Source organism: Aquarana catesbeiana, linkage group LG05 (assembly GCF_042186555.1).
Source record: "Aquarana catesbeiana isolate 2022-GZ linkage group LG05, ASM4218655v1, whole genome shotgun sequence".
NCBI classification, from domain to species: domain Eukaryota; kingdom Metazoa; phylum Chordata; class Amphibia; order Anura; family Ranidae; genus Aquarana; species Aquarana catesbeiana.
In genome coordinates this window covers 108,799,809-108,818,166 of record NC_133328.1, presented here as the reverse complement: position 1 = coordinate 108,818,166, position 18,358 = coordinate 108,799,809, and the positions used below count along the sequence as shown (strand labels likewise).

At 40.8% G+C, this 18,358-nt stretch overlaps 1 protein-coding gene across 1 annotated transcript in view; it reads left to right on the top strand.

Moving 5' to 3' along the window:
* The window catches only part of ITGB8 (integrin subunit beta 8), a 187,892-nt gene that overhangs the window by 146,289 nt on the left and 23,245 nt on the right, over window positions 1–18,358 (top strand). The window contains exon 10 of the mRNA XM_073630056.1: window positions 9,646–10,045. Within this exon, the coding sequence (XP_073486157.1) occupies window positions 9,646–10,045 (400 nt within the window). The remainder of the gene's footprint in view (window positions 1–9,645; window positions 10,046–18,358) is intronic.

Sequence of the window (18,358 nt, the reverse complement as noted above, 5' to 3'; positions counted from 1 at the left end):
ACGCGCGTGGCCCCTGGTGGGTAGGGAAGGCGAGGGCGTCATATGACGCCCTCCCAGAACGAGGGCCGCGCTGCCTCGCCATCATATGATAGCAGGCGGGCGGCAAGCGGTTAAAGCATTTGTAAAGGTTCACTTAAAAAAAAACAATGTTTTGCTCAGGGCAGCCCTGTACTTCTCTTCTCCGTTCCCCCAATGGTGCTCCTGGACCTCCCCCCTTCTGAGATTCTAAGTTCCCCTTGCTCTGGGGGCACTCATGCATGCTCGCTCCCAGCCCACATCTGTGTGTCTATGAGACACACAGAGCGTGGCACGGCCCCGCCCCATCCCCTCCTCCCCGGCTGTGATTGACAGTAGTGAGAGCCAATGGCTCCCACTGCTGTGTCTCAACCAATGAGGAGGGAGAGACCCGGGTGAGCTTCTGCTCTTGTGCACGTTGCTGGATCGGGCTCATGTGAGGGCTGAGGGGGGAGCTGCAAACCTGAAGGTTTTTTTTAACTTTCAGCCTTCAGAACCACTTTAACTTGGTTATAGAGACCTCAAATTGGGGCATAAACTTTGCCTACCTGTAATGCCAAGCCCCATCCACCTGCTGTTTTTCTTTGCAAAGAGAGCCTTGATTCCAAGTTTAGGTTTAGTGAGGTGGGCGAGCAGGATTTATAGCTCTAGTCTAGAAGTCATGGCCTTCATAGTACAGTTACAGTAATCTCAGACAGATGAGGCTTTTGTTGTAAGAAAGATGATAGTTTTAGGTTGAGCGAAGAGAGGGTCCATGTAAAGCAAACCAGGCCCCATCTCTCTGCCCACTATCTTTCTCCCCTCCTTCAACCTCTGTCTTCCTCCATGTATGAATAGCTGCCAGACCAAAATTCTGACTTATTTTTTTCCTTTCTAGTACAAATACTTTGTTCAAATTTTGTAGCTTTTTTTCCCAGTTTTACTACATGTCCAGTTATTCATTTCTGGAGCCAAAACTAAGCAATCCAGTGAAAAGTATATTGCTAGACAGATTGATTTAAGTTTAAATCCCCATGTTCTACACTGCCAAAAGGACAAACTGTGACCAAGCAAAGGCTTTATGTGGGATGGTATGTACTTTTCCCTTAGCCATGGAAGGTGTTAGCAGTTCAAGATGCTCTTTAGGAGGTCCATCCTCTTCTATTTGTATAGAAATACTTATTACATTGTGTTCGTAACTCCCAAGTGTCCCCCTTTTGGTGAGACCGTCCTTTGTTAACCAGTTTTTCCTCTTCAGTTGTTCTTTTTTGTTTTGCAGTATAAACCTCCTTAAAAAAAATGTACTGTACTGTTTAACTACCTAAGGTGTTATACTATACTGTAACCTTTTATCAAACCTTTCAATTATTGTAATTGCTATTTTAACCACTTTAATACTGGGCACTTTCCCCCTTCCTGCCCAAACCAATTTTCAGCTTTCAGCACTGTCGCTGTTTAAATGACAATTGCGCGGTCATGCTACGCTGTACCCAAACACAATTTTTATAATTTTCTTCCCACAAATAGAGCTTTCTTTTGGTGGTATTTGATCACCTCCGCGTTTTTAATTTTTTGCTAAACAAATAAAAAAAGACCGAAAATTTTGAAAAAAAAAGTTTTTCTTCGTTTCTGTTTATAAAATTTTGTAAATAAGTATGTTTTCTCCTTCACTGATGGGCACTGATTAGGCTGCACTTCTGGGCACTGATAAGCATGGATGAGATGGCACCAATGAGGTAGCACCGATGAGGTGGCACTGATGAGGTGTCACTGATGATGGGCACTGATATGCGACACTGATGGGCACTGATAGGTAGCACTGATATGCAGCACAGATGGGCACTCATAGGTGGCACAGATGGGCACTCATAGGTGGCACAGATGGGCACTAAATGGTGGCACTGATTGGTATTTATGGGTGGCACTGATGGGCACTGATACGCGGCACTAATAGGTGGGCACTGATGGACATGGATGGGCACTGATAGGTGGCACTGATGGACACTGATGAGTGGCACTGATTAGCATCACTGATTAGGAGGCACTGGCAGGTATTGCTGGTGGGCACACATTGGCATCATGTGTGGGCACACATTGCTACCCATGGCCAACAGGGATGCCATACCTGGTGGTCATCAGTGGTGGCCATCCCTGGTGGTCCTGGGTGAGCATCCAAGGGGGGGCTGTGCTGATAAACAATCAGCACAGACCCCCCCTGTCAGGAGAGCCACCGATCGGCTCTCCTCTACTCGCATCTCTCAGACGCGAGTGAGGAAAAGCCGATAAACGGCTCTTCCTGTTTACATTGTGATCAGCCGTGATTGGACATGGCTGGTCATGTGGTAAAGAGTCTCCGTCAGACTCTTTACCTAGATCGGAGTTGCAGTGTGTCAAACTGACGCGCCTCAACAATGATCGCCGCAATGTGCGCCCCTGGTGGCAATCAGCGGCTTGTTATTCTGACCACGTCATATGACGTCTGGTCAGGATATCGCAACCACTTTGCAGACGTAATTTTGCTATTTGGCAGGCGGCAAGTGGTTAAGAAGCCAGTATAATAAAAAAAAAATGTGGCGATAAAAGCTCTTTTATGTTTAAGCAATAATTTTTGCTTATTAATTCTTAATTGTCCACGTAGGTGTGTATCATTTGCCTGCATTCTGTGAGCTAAAGGCTATCCCTCTTTCTCATTCAAGAAATTTGGGAGGTGCATTATATTTTTAGAGTCAAAATAGCCTTTTTTTAAATCTGCAGCACAGGGAAACTAATTGTATTGGCATGCAGCCAAAAAATATAAGGAAATATTTTTGAGTGGGAGTATTTTAGGTACTCTTGTTTCACAGAACAAAAGATATGATTGGTTGCCTCTGTTTATATCAAGCCAAAAACTTGGATAGAGTAGGGAAGAATTACACATGTTTTTCTGTTATCCGGGGCTCCGTTAGACCTATTTCCCCTCACTTCCTGTTCTGCTCATAACAGTTTCACCATCCAGGAAGTTATGAAAAATCTGCAACAGGTTTTGTGACGATGATGGATAAGACTCACACGCAGACAGAAATAAAAATCTGACAGGGGCTCCAGCCTTTTCATACTCTATCAAAGAAAAGCATTTTTATTTTCTTTGTTTTTGGAGAGCTCCTCTCACTTCCTATCTAGTAAATCATAGTCATCAGAACAGGAAGCAAGGGGAAATTTCTTTATCAGAGCCCTAACTCATAGTAGTTAAAACCTGTGTATAAAATACAATCAGCGCTACCTCTAAATTGTGAACTGTTACGTATTTAAATCCTATGTGAATATATATATATATATATATATATATATATATATATATATATATCCTGTGTCAGTATTTATTACTCAAGTGTGTTCAGTTGCTGCTGTACACTCCTAGTGATTTCACTCCACCAAATAACACATAAAGTAACTCATATAGTGCAGCGCCACTGAATATACCACTCTAAACTCTTATGTATTCTGTGTTCTTAAAAAAATGTCCTTTGCATAAAGATCAAATCAAAAGTGTCATAAAACAAAGTCCATATATATATATAAGTAAAGGGATGGTGAACCCGCGCAGTGGACATAAAGACTTAATTGGTAAAGTTTGGAACTGCTGCCTCCCAACAGGCAGTCACCCTAAAATGGGGACAGCTGAGATATATTAGAAATGATAGAAGGGTTTGGCGCTGTTCCTATTTAGTTTCCTACCTCCATATAGGTTACTAGATTAAAATAAATTCTTAGGTGCACCGTGCATATATCAAATATTAAATACAAATTAACAATATGAATTCCCAAGTATACCGTGCATGTGTCAATTAAATATTCTGTTGCAATATTGTGCAATCATAGGTGATACATAGACATAACTTAAATGCTTACATATGTAATATTGCTAGGGAGGGAAGAAAGGGGGGGGGGGGGAAGGAGGAAAGGGGGGGGGGGGGAAGGGAGAAGGGAGTGAGATAGGAAGGTGGGGAGGGGTGTAGGAAATCTGTTCCTAAGGAAAATTACAATAACAAGATAAAGTGCAAATGTGCTGGTGCAATCCAAAAGGCAACAGTGACAAGATAAAAGTGCAAACGTGCTTCAAAATTCTTTAGTAAGTCTCTTGTGTCATATTCTTGTGCTGTGGTGATAATCCTTCACTTATAATGTCTCTTTGCTCTGAAAGTGCAGCCACTCACCAGATCACTTCACCCCTGCGGGGGTAGTAGGCAGTTACAGTTTTATCGCCACTGTACAGCGATCGCTGGCGGGCTCAGGATCGTGGTATATCATATATAAAAAGAGAGGGAGTGCCCATAGCGTAAAATTGCTTTAAAAAAGTTTTATTACACAAAATGAAAGGGTGCTCACACTTTTGCAGTAAAAATCAAGCGAAATGGTAAAAACGTCAAAACCGTCATTAATATCCTTCAGCGCTGGTACAGGAGGTGATGTTTGGGAAGCACAGATTAGGCCACGCCCAGGACGTGGCCTAATCTGTGCTTCCCAAACATCACCTCCTGTACCAGCGCTGAAGGATATTAATGACGGTTTTGACGTTTTTACCATTTCGCTTGATTTTTACTGCAAAAGTGTGAGTACCCTTTCATTTTGTGTAATAAAACTTTTTTAAAGCAATTTTACGCTATGGGCACTCCCTCTCTTTTTATATATGATATACCACGATCCTGAGCCCGCCAGCGATCGCTGTACAGTGGCGATAAAACTGTAACTGCCTACTACCCCCGCAGGGGTGAAGTGATCTGGTGAGTGGCTGCACTTTCAGAGCAAAGAGATATTATAAGTGAAGGATTATCACCACAGCACAAGAATATGACACAAGAGACTTACTAAAGAATTTTGAAGCACGTTTGCACTTTTATCTTGTCACTGTTGCCTTTTGGATTGCACCAGCACATTTGCACTTTATCTTGTTATTGTAATTTTCCTTAGGAACAGATTTCCTACACCCCTCCCCACCTTCCTATCTCACTCCCTTCTCCCTTCCCCCCCCCCCTTTCCTCCTCCCCCCCCCCCCCCCTTTCTTCCCTCCCTAGCAATATTACATATGTAAGCATTTAAGTTATGTCTATGTATCACCTATGATTGCACAATATTGCAACAGAATATTTAATTGACACATGCACGGTATACTTGGGAATTCATATTGTTAATTTGTATTTAATATTTGATATATGCACGGTGCACCTAAGAATTTATTTTAATCTAGTAACCTATATGGAGGTAGGAAACTAAATAGGAACAGCGCCAAACCCTTCTATCATTTCCCATATATATATATATATATATATATATATATATATATATATATATATATATATATATATATATATATATATATTTACAGTGGATATAAAAAGTCTACACACCCTGTTCAAATGTCAGGTTTCTATGATGTAAAATAATGAGACAAAGATAAATCATTTCAGAACTTTTTTCCACCTTTAATGTGAGCTATAAACTGTATAACTCAGTTGAAAAACAAACTGAAATCTTTTAGGTGGAGGAAAGTAAAAATTAAAAACTAAAATAATATGGTTGCATAAGTGTGCACATCCTTAAACTAATACTTTGGTTAAGCACCTTTTGGTTTTATTACAGCACTCAGTCTTTTTGGGTATGAGTCTATCAGCATGGCACATCTTAACAACACTTGTCCACTCTTCTTTGCAAAAACACTCCAAAGCTGTCAGATTGGGAGGGAATCTCCTGTGCACAGCCCTCTTCAGATTTTCCACAGATTTTCCATCGGATTCAAGTCTGGGCTCTGGCTGGGCCATTCCAAAACATTAAACTTCTTCTGGTAAAGCCATCCCTTTTTGATTTGGATGTATGCTTTGGCCAGACATATACGGGAGATTGTTGTCACATGTACCACACAGCCAGTACTTGCCAGATATTCCTGCAGCTCCTTTAATGTTGCTGTAGGCCTCTTAGCAGCCTCCCTGACCAGTTTTCTTCTCGTCTTTTCATCGATTTTGGAGGGATGTCCAGTTCTTGGTATTGTCACTTTTGAGCCATATTTTCTCCACTTGATGATGACGTCTTCACTGTGTTCCATGGTATATCTAATGCCTTGGAAATTCTTTTGTACCCTTCTCCTGGCTGATACCTTTTAACAATGAGAGCCCTCTGATGCTTTGGAAGCCTTTGTGGACCATGGCTTTTGCTGTAGGATGCAACTTAGAAGATGCCAGGAAAGACCTACTAGAACAGCTGAACTTTATTTGGGGTTAATCAGAGGCACTTTAAATTATGGCAGGTGTGTACTGACTCCTATTTAACATGAGCTTGAATGTGATTGCTTAATTATGAACACAGCTACATATCCAGTTATAAGAGGATGTGCACACTTATGCAACCACATTATTTTATTTTTTTATTATTTTTGCCTCCTCCCCTAAAATATTTCAGTTTGTTTTTTTCCTTTGAGTTGTACAGTTTATAAGTCACATTAAAGGTGGAAAAAGTTCTGAAATGATTTATCTTTGTCTCAATTTTTTTTACATCACAGAAACCTGACATTTTAACAGGAGTGTGTAGACTTTTTATATCCACTGTATTTGACACACCACAGTGAAAAACCTGCCAACCTCAAAGATGAGTTCAACAGACTCTATGTACAAAATACCCCTGCACGTCTCTTTGCTCAGCGAACCACATTCACTCAAAAAGGTAGACTACATAGCGCTCTCCATTACAAATTTATTAAAACGCCCCCATAAAAACACACTTACAGGATATACAAATAAAAAGCACTTACATTTCTAGCACGTCTGCTTGCTCACCACTCCACCGGGATCGCGGTGGCTGCATGAAGTCTCAGGCTCGGCTTCTCCCTGTGTCGCCCTGTCATAGGGCTTCTTCACGTGAGCAAGCAGATGTGCTAGACACTTTTTATTTGTATATCCTGCAAGTGTGTTTTAATAAAATTGTTGTAATGGAGAGCACTATGTAGTCTGGCTTTTTGATTGCATGTGGTTCGCTGAGCAAAGAGATGTGCTAAGAGAGCTGGATCCCTGGAGGGGAGGAAGGAGATTGTAGCAGGGTATATCGCAGGACTGTTTTGTACATAGACTATTGAACTCATTTTTGAGGTGAGCAGGTTTTTCAACTGGTGGTGGTGTGCACTTTTGGTGTCATATGCCAATTGGGGATTGAAGAACACTGAGGTGGATTATATATATATATATATATATATATATATATATATATATATATATATATATATATATATATATATATCTATATACTTTGTTTTATGACACTTTTGATTTGATTTTGATTTTTTTAAGAACACAGAATACATGAGTTGAAAGTGCTATATTCAGTGGCGCTGCACTATATGCAGTACTTTAAGTAGTAAAAACCTGACAGGAGTTCTTACATCTCCCTACTCTACCCAAATGTTTTAAAAAGTTTTAGCGGAACATATATTTTTATATGATTATGATGGGATAAAACTTAAACAGCTTAAAAGTCCCACTGCATTTGTGACTTAGAGCTGATCTCCAAGTTTCATTTAACTTTAATTAGTTTGCTTGGACCAAGGTGGTCCAAATGAACTATTACCCTCACTAACAGAAGCAGGGGCTGGTAACACTAAATAAACTATATGTAACTGGTGCTGTGTTCCAGCAGCAGGATGAGAACTTCCCTTTCCATATGTGGGCAAAGTCAAGTCATGCTGAGTGCTGCTCAGCCATTCAGAGGAAGCTTTGTACTTTATAAATTAATACAACTCTTCCTTCAGCTGAGGCGGCGTTCATGACATCATCAGCCCACCTCTTAGCCAGCCTGCTGGAACGTAGCCCCCTGCTGGAACACAGCACTGTATACTGTAGATAGCCAATGCTACATACAGTTTATACAGAGCTGCCAGAGGCTGCAATTGTTAGTGAAGTAAATAGTTTGTTAGGACGAGCTTTGTCCAAGTAAACTATTTAAAGATAAATGAATTATGATCAGCTTTAAGTTAGGCATTGTTCAAGTTAGGATATTGTCAAATATTATTGTTTTGCTTGTTTCCCTTTACATACACCCTAAATGTTATCAATGTTATATTCATTAACTTATTTGATCATTAAAGTGCATGTAAAGCCATTTGTTCATTCTCAATAAAGTGAGAAATTGATCTAATACAATAAAGATATTTTTCCTTACTACTTGTCCTGTAGACACAAAAAATCTTTCCAAAGTTAGAAAATTGTTCCTTTAGACATCTGTCACAGGAAGAGTGTCCCCATGAAAAATTCTCGCCGTATTTCTGTTCTGGTCACAACTTTAAATCACTCATCAGGACAGTTAGAGAGTGAATCTCCCCAGCAAGGACACAGACACTAATAAAACCTGACAGATGTAAAACTCTTAAACAAATAAAACTACAAAAATAAAACTCCTTATCACTATATACAAAACTACAAAATAGCTAAGAAATGCGGTTAGATTCACTTTGAAGATACAATCTGATTATGCTAAGAATTTGTTTCAAAAGTGGATTGGAAATTCTCACTTTCATTATGAAACTTTTATTTCTTTAATATTAAAAAATACTTATATCTGCCTGGAAGGTGACTAATTCGCTCAGACATGTTAAAGGTAAGAATGCTTCAGAAATTATACAGCTTTATTAAAAATCTATGGAACAGACTAATGCCCCGTACACATGGTCGGACTTTGTTCGGACATTCCGACAACAAAATCCTAGCATTTTTTCCGACGGATGTTGGCTCAAACTTGTCTTGCATACACACGGTCACACAAAGTTGTCGGAAAATCCGATCGTTCTAAACGCGGTGACGTAAAACATGTACGTCGGGACTATAAATGGGGCAGTGGCCAATAGCTTTCATCTCTTTATTTATTCTGAGCATGCGTGGCACTTTGTCCGTCGGATTTGTGTACACACGATCAGAATTTCCGACAACGGATCTTGTTGTCGGAAAATTTTATATCCTGCTCTCAAACTTTGCGTGTCGGAAAATCCAATGGAAAATGTGTGATGGAGCCTACACACGGTCAGAATTTCTGACAACAAGGTCCTATCACACATTTTCCATCGGAAAATCCGACCGTGTGTACGGGGCATAAGTATGTCCCAAACATGGACAATTGAGAAAGTTATTTCAGTGAGTAATGTGTTAAAACAATCAGTGGCACCATTGATTTAGGCAGCTGAAGTTCACTGAGGCCACCCATTATATTAGACGACCAATAGAAAGGTTTAGGAGGAGGTAGAGATAGCGCATAGTTTGATTTTTATAGGAAAAGTTAAAATGATAACTTCATTTCAGCCTTCTATATTTCTAGATCTGCCAGTCCTTTGACAAGGATGGTTACTATTGCTCCTTTGCTTATTTGAATTGTCAAGGTTTTAATAGTTTTTTATAAGAAAATGCTTCATATTCAGATACTCATTTAAAAGGGGGCTCTCGCTAAAATCTGCACTGAGCAGTAAATCAGAAAGTCTCTATCATCTAAAAAATATGCTTTAGTTCCAGATTTTGACCAAGGTACCACGTTTGTGAAATTTGGTATGATTTGTGTTTATTATAATTGCCATTAATTTTTTTTACTTTCTTGAGTACAAATATTTTCTTATGATTTGTAGCTAATACTGCTATTTTTGATGTTTAGGTTCTATTTAATGTAACAATTACAATGGAAAATTGTCATGTAGAAGGAGGACACAACTACATCGTCCTTAAACCCATTGGTTTCAATGAAACCGTAAAAATAAAGATACACAGGACTTGTACATGCCAGTGTAATAGCCCTTTGAGGCAGAAGTGTATAACTGAGGTCCATCCGGACTGCCCAGGAGCTCCATGTAGAGACGGTAATTGTAGCTCCGGAGAACATGCACATCTATCAGGAACATGTAAGCACTCCCCCATCGAACCCGAGTGCAGTGGTCGGGGAATATGTCTGTGTGGAAAATGCTACTGTCATAAAACCAAACTGGGAAAAATATATGGGAAATACTGTGAAATGGATGACTTTTCTTGTCCATACAAGCAAGGAAAACTGTGTTCTGGTAAGTAGTTTGTAAATGTTAGAAAGTCTATGCTGTTTTTGTTACTTGTCTTCATTATAGTACACATAGTTACTGAAAGCAGTAATTTTGGTGTATTTTGAAGGATGCAGCCAACCCACTGATCCAGTACCTTCATCATAATAGTGACTGATTTTATTTTAAAGAATATTTTTAAACACAGTGGAGAAAATCCAGTTGTAAATAACAGGTTAAGTGAATAACATTGATTATCTTGTTACAACGGCATCTTAAAGTTGGTGGGATATATTGGGCAGCAAGTAAACATGTTGTCCCTTAAGTTGATGTGTTGAAAGCAGAAAATATGCATCACAGTGTTTTGTCGTATGGGACTGTGTAGCTCCAGACCATTCAGGGTGCCCATGCTGACCCGTGTCCTCAGCCAAAAGCACCTAAAATGGGCATGTGAGCATCGGAACTGGACCACTGAGCAAGGGAAGAAGGTGGTCTGGTCTGAGGAATCTTGGGTCAGGGTGCCCATGCTGACCCGTGTCCTCAGCCAACAACACCTAAAATGGGCATGTGAGCATCAGAACTGGACCACTGAGCAAGGGAAGAAGGTGGTCTGGTCTGACGAATCTTGTTTTCTTTGACACCATGTGGATGGCCGAGTGAGTATGCATTGCATACTTGGGGAAGAGATGGCACCAGGATGCACTATAGGAAGAAGACAAGCCGGCGAAGGCAGTGTGATGCTTTGGGCAATGTTCTGCTTAGAAACCCTGGTCCTGCCATTCATGTCAATGTTACTTGAAACATACCACCTACCTAAACATTGTTGCTGACCAAGTACACCATTTCATGGAAACGGTATTCCCTGATGGCAATGGGTTCTTTCTGCAGGATAATGTGCCCTGCCACACTGCAAAAATGGTTCAAGAATGGTTTGAGGAACACAACGAGTTGGAGGTGTTGATTTGGCCTCCAAATTCGCCAGATCTCGAGCCAATCAAACATTTCTGGGATGTGCTAGAAAAACAAGTCAGATCCATGGAGGCCCCATCTCGCAACTTACAGGACTTTAAAGGGTCTGTTACTGACAGCTTGGTGCCAGACACCAAAGTACACCTTTAGAGTTCTAGTGGCATCCATGCCTCTAAAAAAAAAAAAAAGGGGGGACCTACTCAATATTAGGTGGGTGGTCGTAAAGGTGGCTGTATTTGATATCTACAAACAGAGTATTTGGATGTTGGTGATACATTCGTGGAACTTTTTCTTTGGGGTAATCTATCATTACTTGTGATTGTGTTCACATTTTAGTTAGGTTTCAGGATGCAAAATACAAGCGCTTCCTGAGCTACGTCACCTAGGTACAAGTCTATTATGATGAGGTTCAGATCCAGATAATTAGATTATCTCTTAAGGCAGCCATACATACATCTAAACTCGGACAGTTCAGCAGGGACTGGCTGAATTTCAATTCATGTACAGTATAGACAGGCTGGTCGTACAGAAGTTGATCTACCAATTGACTTCGTCCTGACCTAAACGTCCTATTGGGTTTTACCCAAACAATCAGTGTTGCTGGCTACAGCTGGCAACATTGATCAATGTGTTCTGATGATAGCAATGGCTCCCCGCTGTCAGAATACAATAGCACAGCAAGAGTGATTCCCCCATCCACATCGAGTGTGTGAATGGGGAAATCAGGTCTTTTTTTTGAGTGAGTTTTTCAGTGACTGATTTGAGTATTTCAGTGTAATAATAGTTTACAACAATGCGGACACAGCCGCCAAATATAATAATAAGGAATACTCAGGATTGGCATTTAGTTCAAACAGAGAGTAGTTTGAACATGAATGTACTAAGACAGAGTTTTATACACAAAATATAATACAAGGCACTTAATAGATCATAGCAGCATTAGTAGTAAAGAGGTCATACAAATAAAGAGAGACAAGGGCGAACCAGGGGTCTCTCAGTTCCTAAGGTGGACGCCTAAGAGATCCATGGTTTCCATATCCATTCAAAGGCACGGTAGGATCCTATATGTGGAATCAGATAATTTTTTATAAAGAAAATGTTGTTGGGTAACATTCACAAATTCTGAAGGGTTGGGGGCCAAGCTTTGTTTCCAGTGTCTAATAAGGATTAGTTTGGCTGATAGTAATATATTGGCAACTATCCCTCGAAATTGGATAGGGAATTGATCAATGCTGAGATTCAGTAGGGCCAAGGAAGGATTCATTGGTGTTATGATACCAGTGACCTCCGAGATCAGTTGAAATGTTTTGCGCCAGAATCTGCGAATGTTATTACAATTCCAAAGAATGTGCATTAGAGTACCCAAGGTACCACAAGTGCCCCAGCAAAGTGAAGGGCGTGTGTCTTATGTCTTTGCCAATCTATAAGGGGTGAGATACCAATGGTGTAAATTTTTCAATGCAAGTTCCCAATGATTTACACAGTGTGCTATTGAGTGTGTGACCCTAATAGCTTGGGTCCACTGGGCCACAGAGAAGGAGGAGTTTAATGCCCTGTACACACGATCGGACATTAATCGGACATTCCGACAACAAAATCCATGGATTTTTTCCAAAAAAATGTTGGGTCAAACTTGTCTTGCATAGACACGGTCGCACAAAATTGTCGGAAAATCCGGAATTTACGCGAACTGATTTTGTTGTCGGAAAATTTTATATCCTGCTCTCAAACTTTGTGTGTCGGAAATTCTGATGGAAAAAGTCCGATGGAGCCCACACACGGCCAGAATTTCCGACAAGCTCCGATCGCACATATTCTGTCAGAAAGTCCCACCGTGTGTACAGGGCATAAGTCTTCTTCCCATTTTATCATCGACCTTGTTTTGTGAAAGGTCTTCTTGTCGTGCATTAAATTGTATATGAGAGATGTACCCCGGATTGAATTCAAAGTGTGAGTATATAATTGCCAGATTTTGGAGAGAACTCTAATAGATGGTGGAGGGAAGGATGACAAGAAGCTGTATATACGGCATAAGGTGAAGTGTGAGGAGCATGGGAGGTTAAATTTAGTGATGATGACCTCTGGTGGGCAAGGGGACCCGTTTATAAAAAGGTCATCAATCCAGTGTAAACCATTTTTATCCCATCCCTTTATAGGTAAATCTGGGATGATATGTGTTAAGGTGGCGAGCAGTGTTAATTTTGTCGACTAAAATATTTTGGTCGACTAAATCAATACTATTTTAGTCGACTAAAATACAACTAAAACAACTCAGATAATTAAAATACGACTAAAACTAAAATGCCATTTTAGTCAAAAGACTATGAGTAAAACCAAATTGAAATTAGACGGCAAAATTAACACTGCACTACCACATAAGAATATGTATGGGCATCTACTAAGCTGCTGGAAAAAAAAAATTAAGAAAAAGGCTTTTCTTATTTATTTATTTTCTTTCTTAATATTTAATGTTGGTAATATATTAAGGTAATATGTGCAATGGCATTACAGCTAATATAGTTTACAGTTTTTTGCTTGTCAAATAGCAATATTTTTGTTTATGAAACTTGTTTTTTTTTATAAAGACGTTATATATCACAACGGCTAAATCTGTGTCTGTACTGCGTGTTCAAACCTAATACCATAAATAAAAACATGTTATTTGATTTTTACTCCAGGAGTATATAATGTTTGGCAATTCTAAAGAAATAATGCATCAAAATATAACGAAACTCATCAGATTTTAGTAGACTAAAATGTACTGGAGATTTTAGTCGATTAAAATACAACTAAAACTAAAACAATTCAGAAGACTAAAATACGACTAAAATTAAAATAACATTTTAGTCAAAAGACTAAAATATGACTAAAACTAAAATGGCATTTTAGTCAAAAGACTATGACTAAGACTAAATCGAAATTTGATGTCAAAATTAACATTGGTGGCGAGCCCTGGGTCTTGTAGTTCTCCTCCCGAGTGTATACAGTGGAGAGGGGAGGGGCCTCTGACCCGGGGCATGTATCAGCAACACTGTACAAGCAGAGCGACTCACTTGTACACTGAAGAGTGAAACTGATACATGCCCGGGCCAGAGGCCCCTCCCCTCTCCACTGTATACACTCGGGAGGAGAACTACTAGCCCCAGGGAGATCCCGCGGGCACCATAGAGCTGCCAATCGCCCCCTCCCACCTCCCCCCACTGCATCCCAAACTGACAGCCAGTGGTGCAGGGGGAGATGCTGGGTCTTGGGGCCCCCCCACAGAATGGCAGAGCCCAGTCGCAAGTGCGACTGCTGCGACCCTGAAAGTTTTGCCACTGATTTATATAGTGCCAACAGTTTGCGTAGTGCTTTACAACATTAGGGCAGACAATACAGTTACAATACAATTCAATACAGGAGGAATCAGAGGGCCCTGCTAGATTCCTAGGGGTTATGTTCTCACTAATTTGCTGACTCAACATACATACACACATACACACTGTATATACATGTAGTTTTTTTTTAATACACTTTAACACCTTATAATTACATACCATTCCTCACTTCTTTACTTCCTAAATGCATAATTTATTTTTTTTTTAGGAATATGAAGTTATTAATTGTTGATGGTTAGTCAAGCAGGGCCATTGCATTGTAGGTTGTGGGGCTGATGTCATGATGGCTAACATGTTACTGCAGCTCATAGGTTAGTCACCTTTTTTTCCCCCACAATTATACTCTAAAACATTTTTTTCTTGGCTCCATTAATGCCAATGAACTGGGATTTGAGCTCTCCAACAGTCTCATTATCCAAGCTTTATGTTTAGGTACATCGTTGGGCCCAGGGAAATTTCTAGTTTTACCTAATAAAACAGTCCTGTAATTGGTTGGTCGTACCTGTTGCAATATTTTGTGGTGGGGGTGGGAGTAAAAATATTTAGAGACAACTCATGAGATTTAAAAACTGTACAGTAAAGTAGGGTAATTCTTATTGCCCATTAAACATATATTATGCATGCACTCTAGCTGTTCATTCTTCCTGCAGTGTTCCTATTGCATAATGTGGGTTAAACAATGCTTTTTGTGCTTTACATCGGAACACCCACGCTTTTATGTATTATCAAAAGTGTACATCTGGAATTAGGTCAGGAGTTAGAAGTGAACTGTCCTGTATAATAACTCTGAGCTATATTCTCAGGAAATGAAGGCATGCAATGCTTCGCTGATTAGTACTCCCTCTTTATGGCTGTGTATAGAGTCCACAGCTCCCCTCCTGCTCCAAACTCATCTAGGCTGTGAACATGTATGTTATTCACAGCGTGTGATAGGGCATAAACTATGAGAGCTAAGCAATATATTGTAAATGATTTGTGCTGTTTGTTATTTTAACCACAAACTCCTCTGCAGGGGAGCCATTAAAAACACCACTGAATTACATTAGAAATTTTGAATGTTTTTACTAGGCATCACTTGAACAGGATCGTTTACATTGGAATGTCTTTTTGGCTTATGAATTACAAATAATCTTGTAAACTATATTGTGGAAAGAACTTCTATAAAATAGCCAAAGCAATGCTTAAACGTGTCATAGACATTAGAGCAGAGTTGGACTCGTGCACACACAAGCAGATTTTGAGAGAAACATATGAATGTCCATGTTTGTATTAATGAGAACAGGGAAGGGAATGTGAGCCAGCTTATCCAAGGGTCAGCTAATTCCAAAGAATACAATAGTATCTGGCTAAAAATATCCAACTTGGCTAGTTTCTTCCAAGATCACTTGGGGTGTCCACAGTAGTCTGCTAGTACACATAGACATGAAGCCTGTCATCTAGGTCTGCTGTTGCTTGTGCCTTCTTGATTTCCCTTGGCTCCCTTTTAAGTATAACTTAAGTACAACTCAACTTAAAACTCAATTAGGTCCTCAAAACAATTTGGCATTTATAAGGTGTATTGGTGGCTCCTGGGTGAAAAGGTGAAAGTAAAAATTGAACTCAACATCCAGCACCTATTTGCCAACTGATTACTTGGAGATCCTTGTCACAGTGACACAGAGGGCCTTTAGTATGCCCTTTCTTCCTCCTTGACTTGAAGAGATTCTTGCAGCTCTGCAGGGACAGGCCCAGAGGTGGTTCACACCACGCCAACTGGAGCCAGAAATGGTGGTATGCAATAATGGCTCAAACCTCCTGTCTGCCTTAAGACAGGGAAAGTTGACACATACGCCATGCCTGGCACATGCCCTCAAATTGGTGGTGCAGCGTTTCCTAAATACATTTAGATGTGCTAAAGCTGGCCAGAAGAGTCTGTAGCCATTTCAGGAGGTCATACACAGTCAGTGCTCGGTTGGCTTAAATTCAGCGGGAAATCCACTTGCCGTAAACCGCCTGATTTGTGACATGCCCACCAGGTGGAACTCAACTTTGTCAATGCTGCAGCGGCTATACATGCAGCAGAGGGTCATCAACGAGTACCTGTGCGAATACGGCACAACAACAGGCTCAGGCCGCCTCTGCTTTTTTTCCCCATGCCAATGGTTGATCATTAAGGATTCATGCACTGTATTACCACCATTTGAGGAGGCCACAAGGATGGTGAGTCATGACAGTGCATGCATCATTGACACAATCCCTGTCGTGTTCCTGCTGTAGCAGACTCTGCGTGGCAATATGGACAGGGAACTGGAGGCAGAGCAGCAGGAGGAAGAGGAGGACTTCCTTTCCTCTCAAGGCCGACTTTATCCAGACACCATCCTTCCTATGTCACAGAACACACAGGAGGAGAGAGGGGAGGAGGATGAGGTGGAGGATTCTGGCACTTTCATAGGCTTCGAGGAAGACATGAGTCAATCTGTAAGCGATGGCTTTCCAACCCCAGAACCCTTGGGAGTAGTACGTGGGAGGGGGAAGTTCCAGATGCTGTCATCCTGAGTGACCCCGAGGAGCCTGCTTCTCAAGCCTCGGCAAATTTGAGGCCCATGGGCAACCTCATGCTTCAAAGCCTGAGAAAAGTCCCAAGAATACATGGCATAAAGGAGAATAATGATTACTGGTTGGCAACCCTCCTTGACCACCGTTATAAGGGGAAGGTCTCATAACTCATCCCGTCCCCACAGAGAGTGCAGAAGATAAAATCTCTTGAGGACATGTTAAAGAGGATTTTATTGAACGTTTTTCCTGACTCCAGTAGGTTACAGTGTTGTGGAAAACGTAGTTTGAGTCTTCTCTTGGTCAAGAGAGGAGCGTTGGAGAAGGCGTCCGCCTAAGTGAGGCATTTTGGAATTTTTTCAGTCCTCACCGCCCAGGGCTGTCAGCTTCCACATCCCATGGCAGCGTCTGCATCACATGGTGGATGATTACCTCGGGGCCAAAACAGAGATGGAGAGTTTTCCAGCTGACAATCCACTGACTTACAGGGTCATGAGAATAGACCACTGGCCAGACCTTGCCCAGTATGCTATTGAGTTGTTGGGCTGCCCTGCATCCAGCATGCTTTCAGAATGGGCATTCCATGCTGCAGGAGGTTTAGTTACTGATCATAGAATGCGTCTGTCCACAGACTCCGTGGACCGTTTGACTTTTATAAAAATGAATCAGTCCTGGATTACCAGCTATGAAGCCCCTGATGCCGATGTCACTGATTAAGTCTTTTTGGGATGTGGAATCTCTGCAGGACTTCGAGGCTGCCTAGCTTTGAGGGTGTTCAATCATTTTATCTGGAAGAATGTTTTGAGTATAGGTTTCATGGGCACAATTAACACCCAAAGACCAATTCTTATGCACCTGTTTGACGGGTGCATATCATTGCAATTTTTTACAGCAAGGCCAATTCTTGCTTTCATCAAGAGTACCTCTATAGGGTTACGTTGTAAAGGAGCCACCTACACCCAAAGACCAATTTTTCTGCACCTGTTTGACAGGTGCATATCATTGAAATTTTTACAGCAAGGCCAATTCTTGCTTTGATCAAGATTACCTCTATAGGGTTACGGTGGAAGGCACCACCGACACCCAAAGACCAATTTTTACGCACCCGTTACTTCTATCAAAGTCAAAGTGACACCAGAATGTATCCAAAAAATCTCTAGTCTTGTTCCCAGTGCACTACATTGTGGCATCATCATACACACTGGCTCCCCAGCTGTTGCTGAGCAAAATAAAGGCAGCTTGCAGGAAAAATGTCATTTTTTTTGGCTTTATAAATGCAATTATTGATGCAGCAGATTCTAGACATGGTACAGATCTGCCACTTTACAGGTAGACTAACGGGACCCCCCAGGCAGTATATTGGAAGGATTTTTTCATTTTTATGCTTTCACTTTAAAAATCAAAAAATCACTACTCATTTAAAAATGAGGTTTTTCACAAAAACATTTTTTATTGATACATG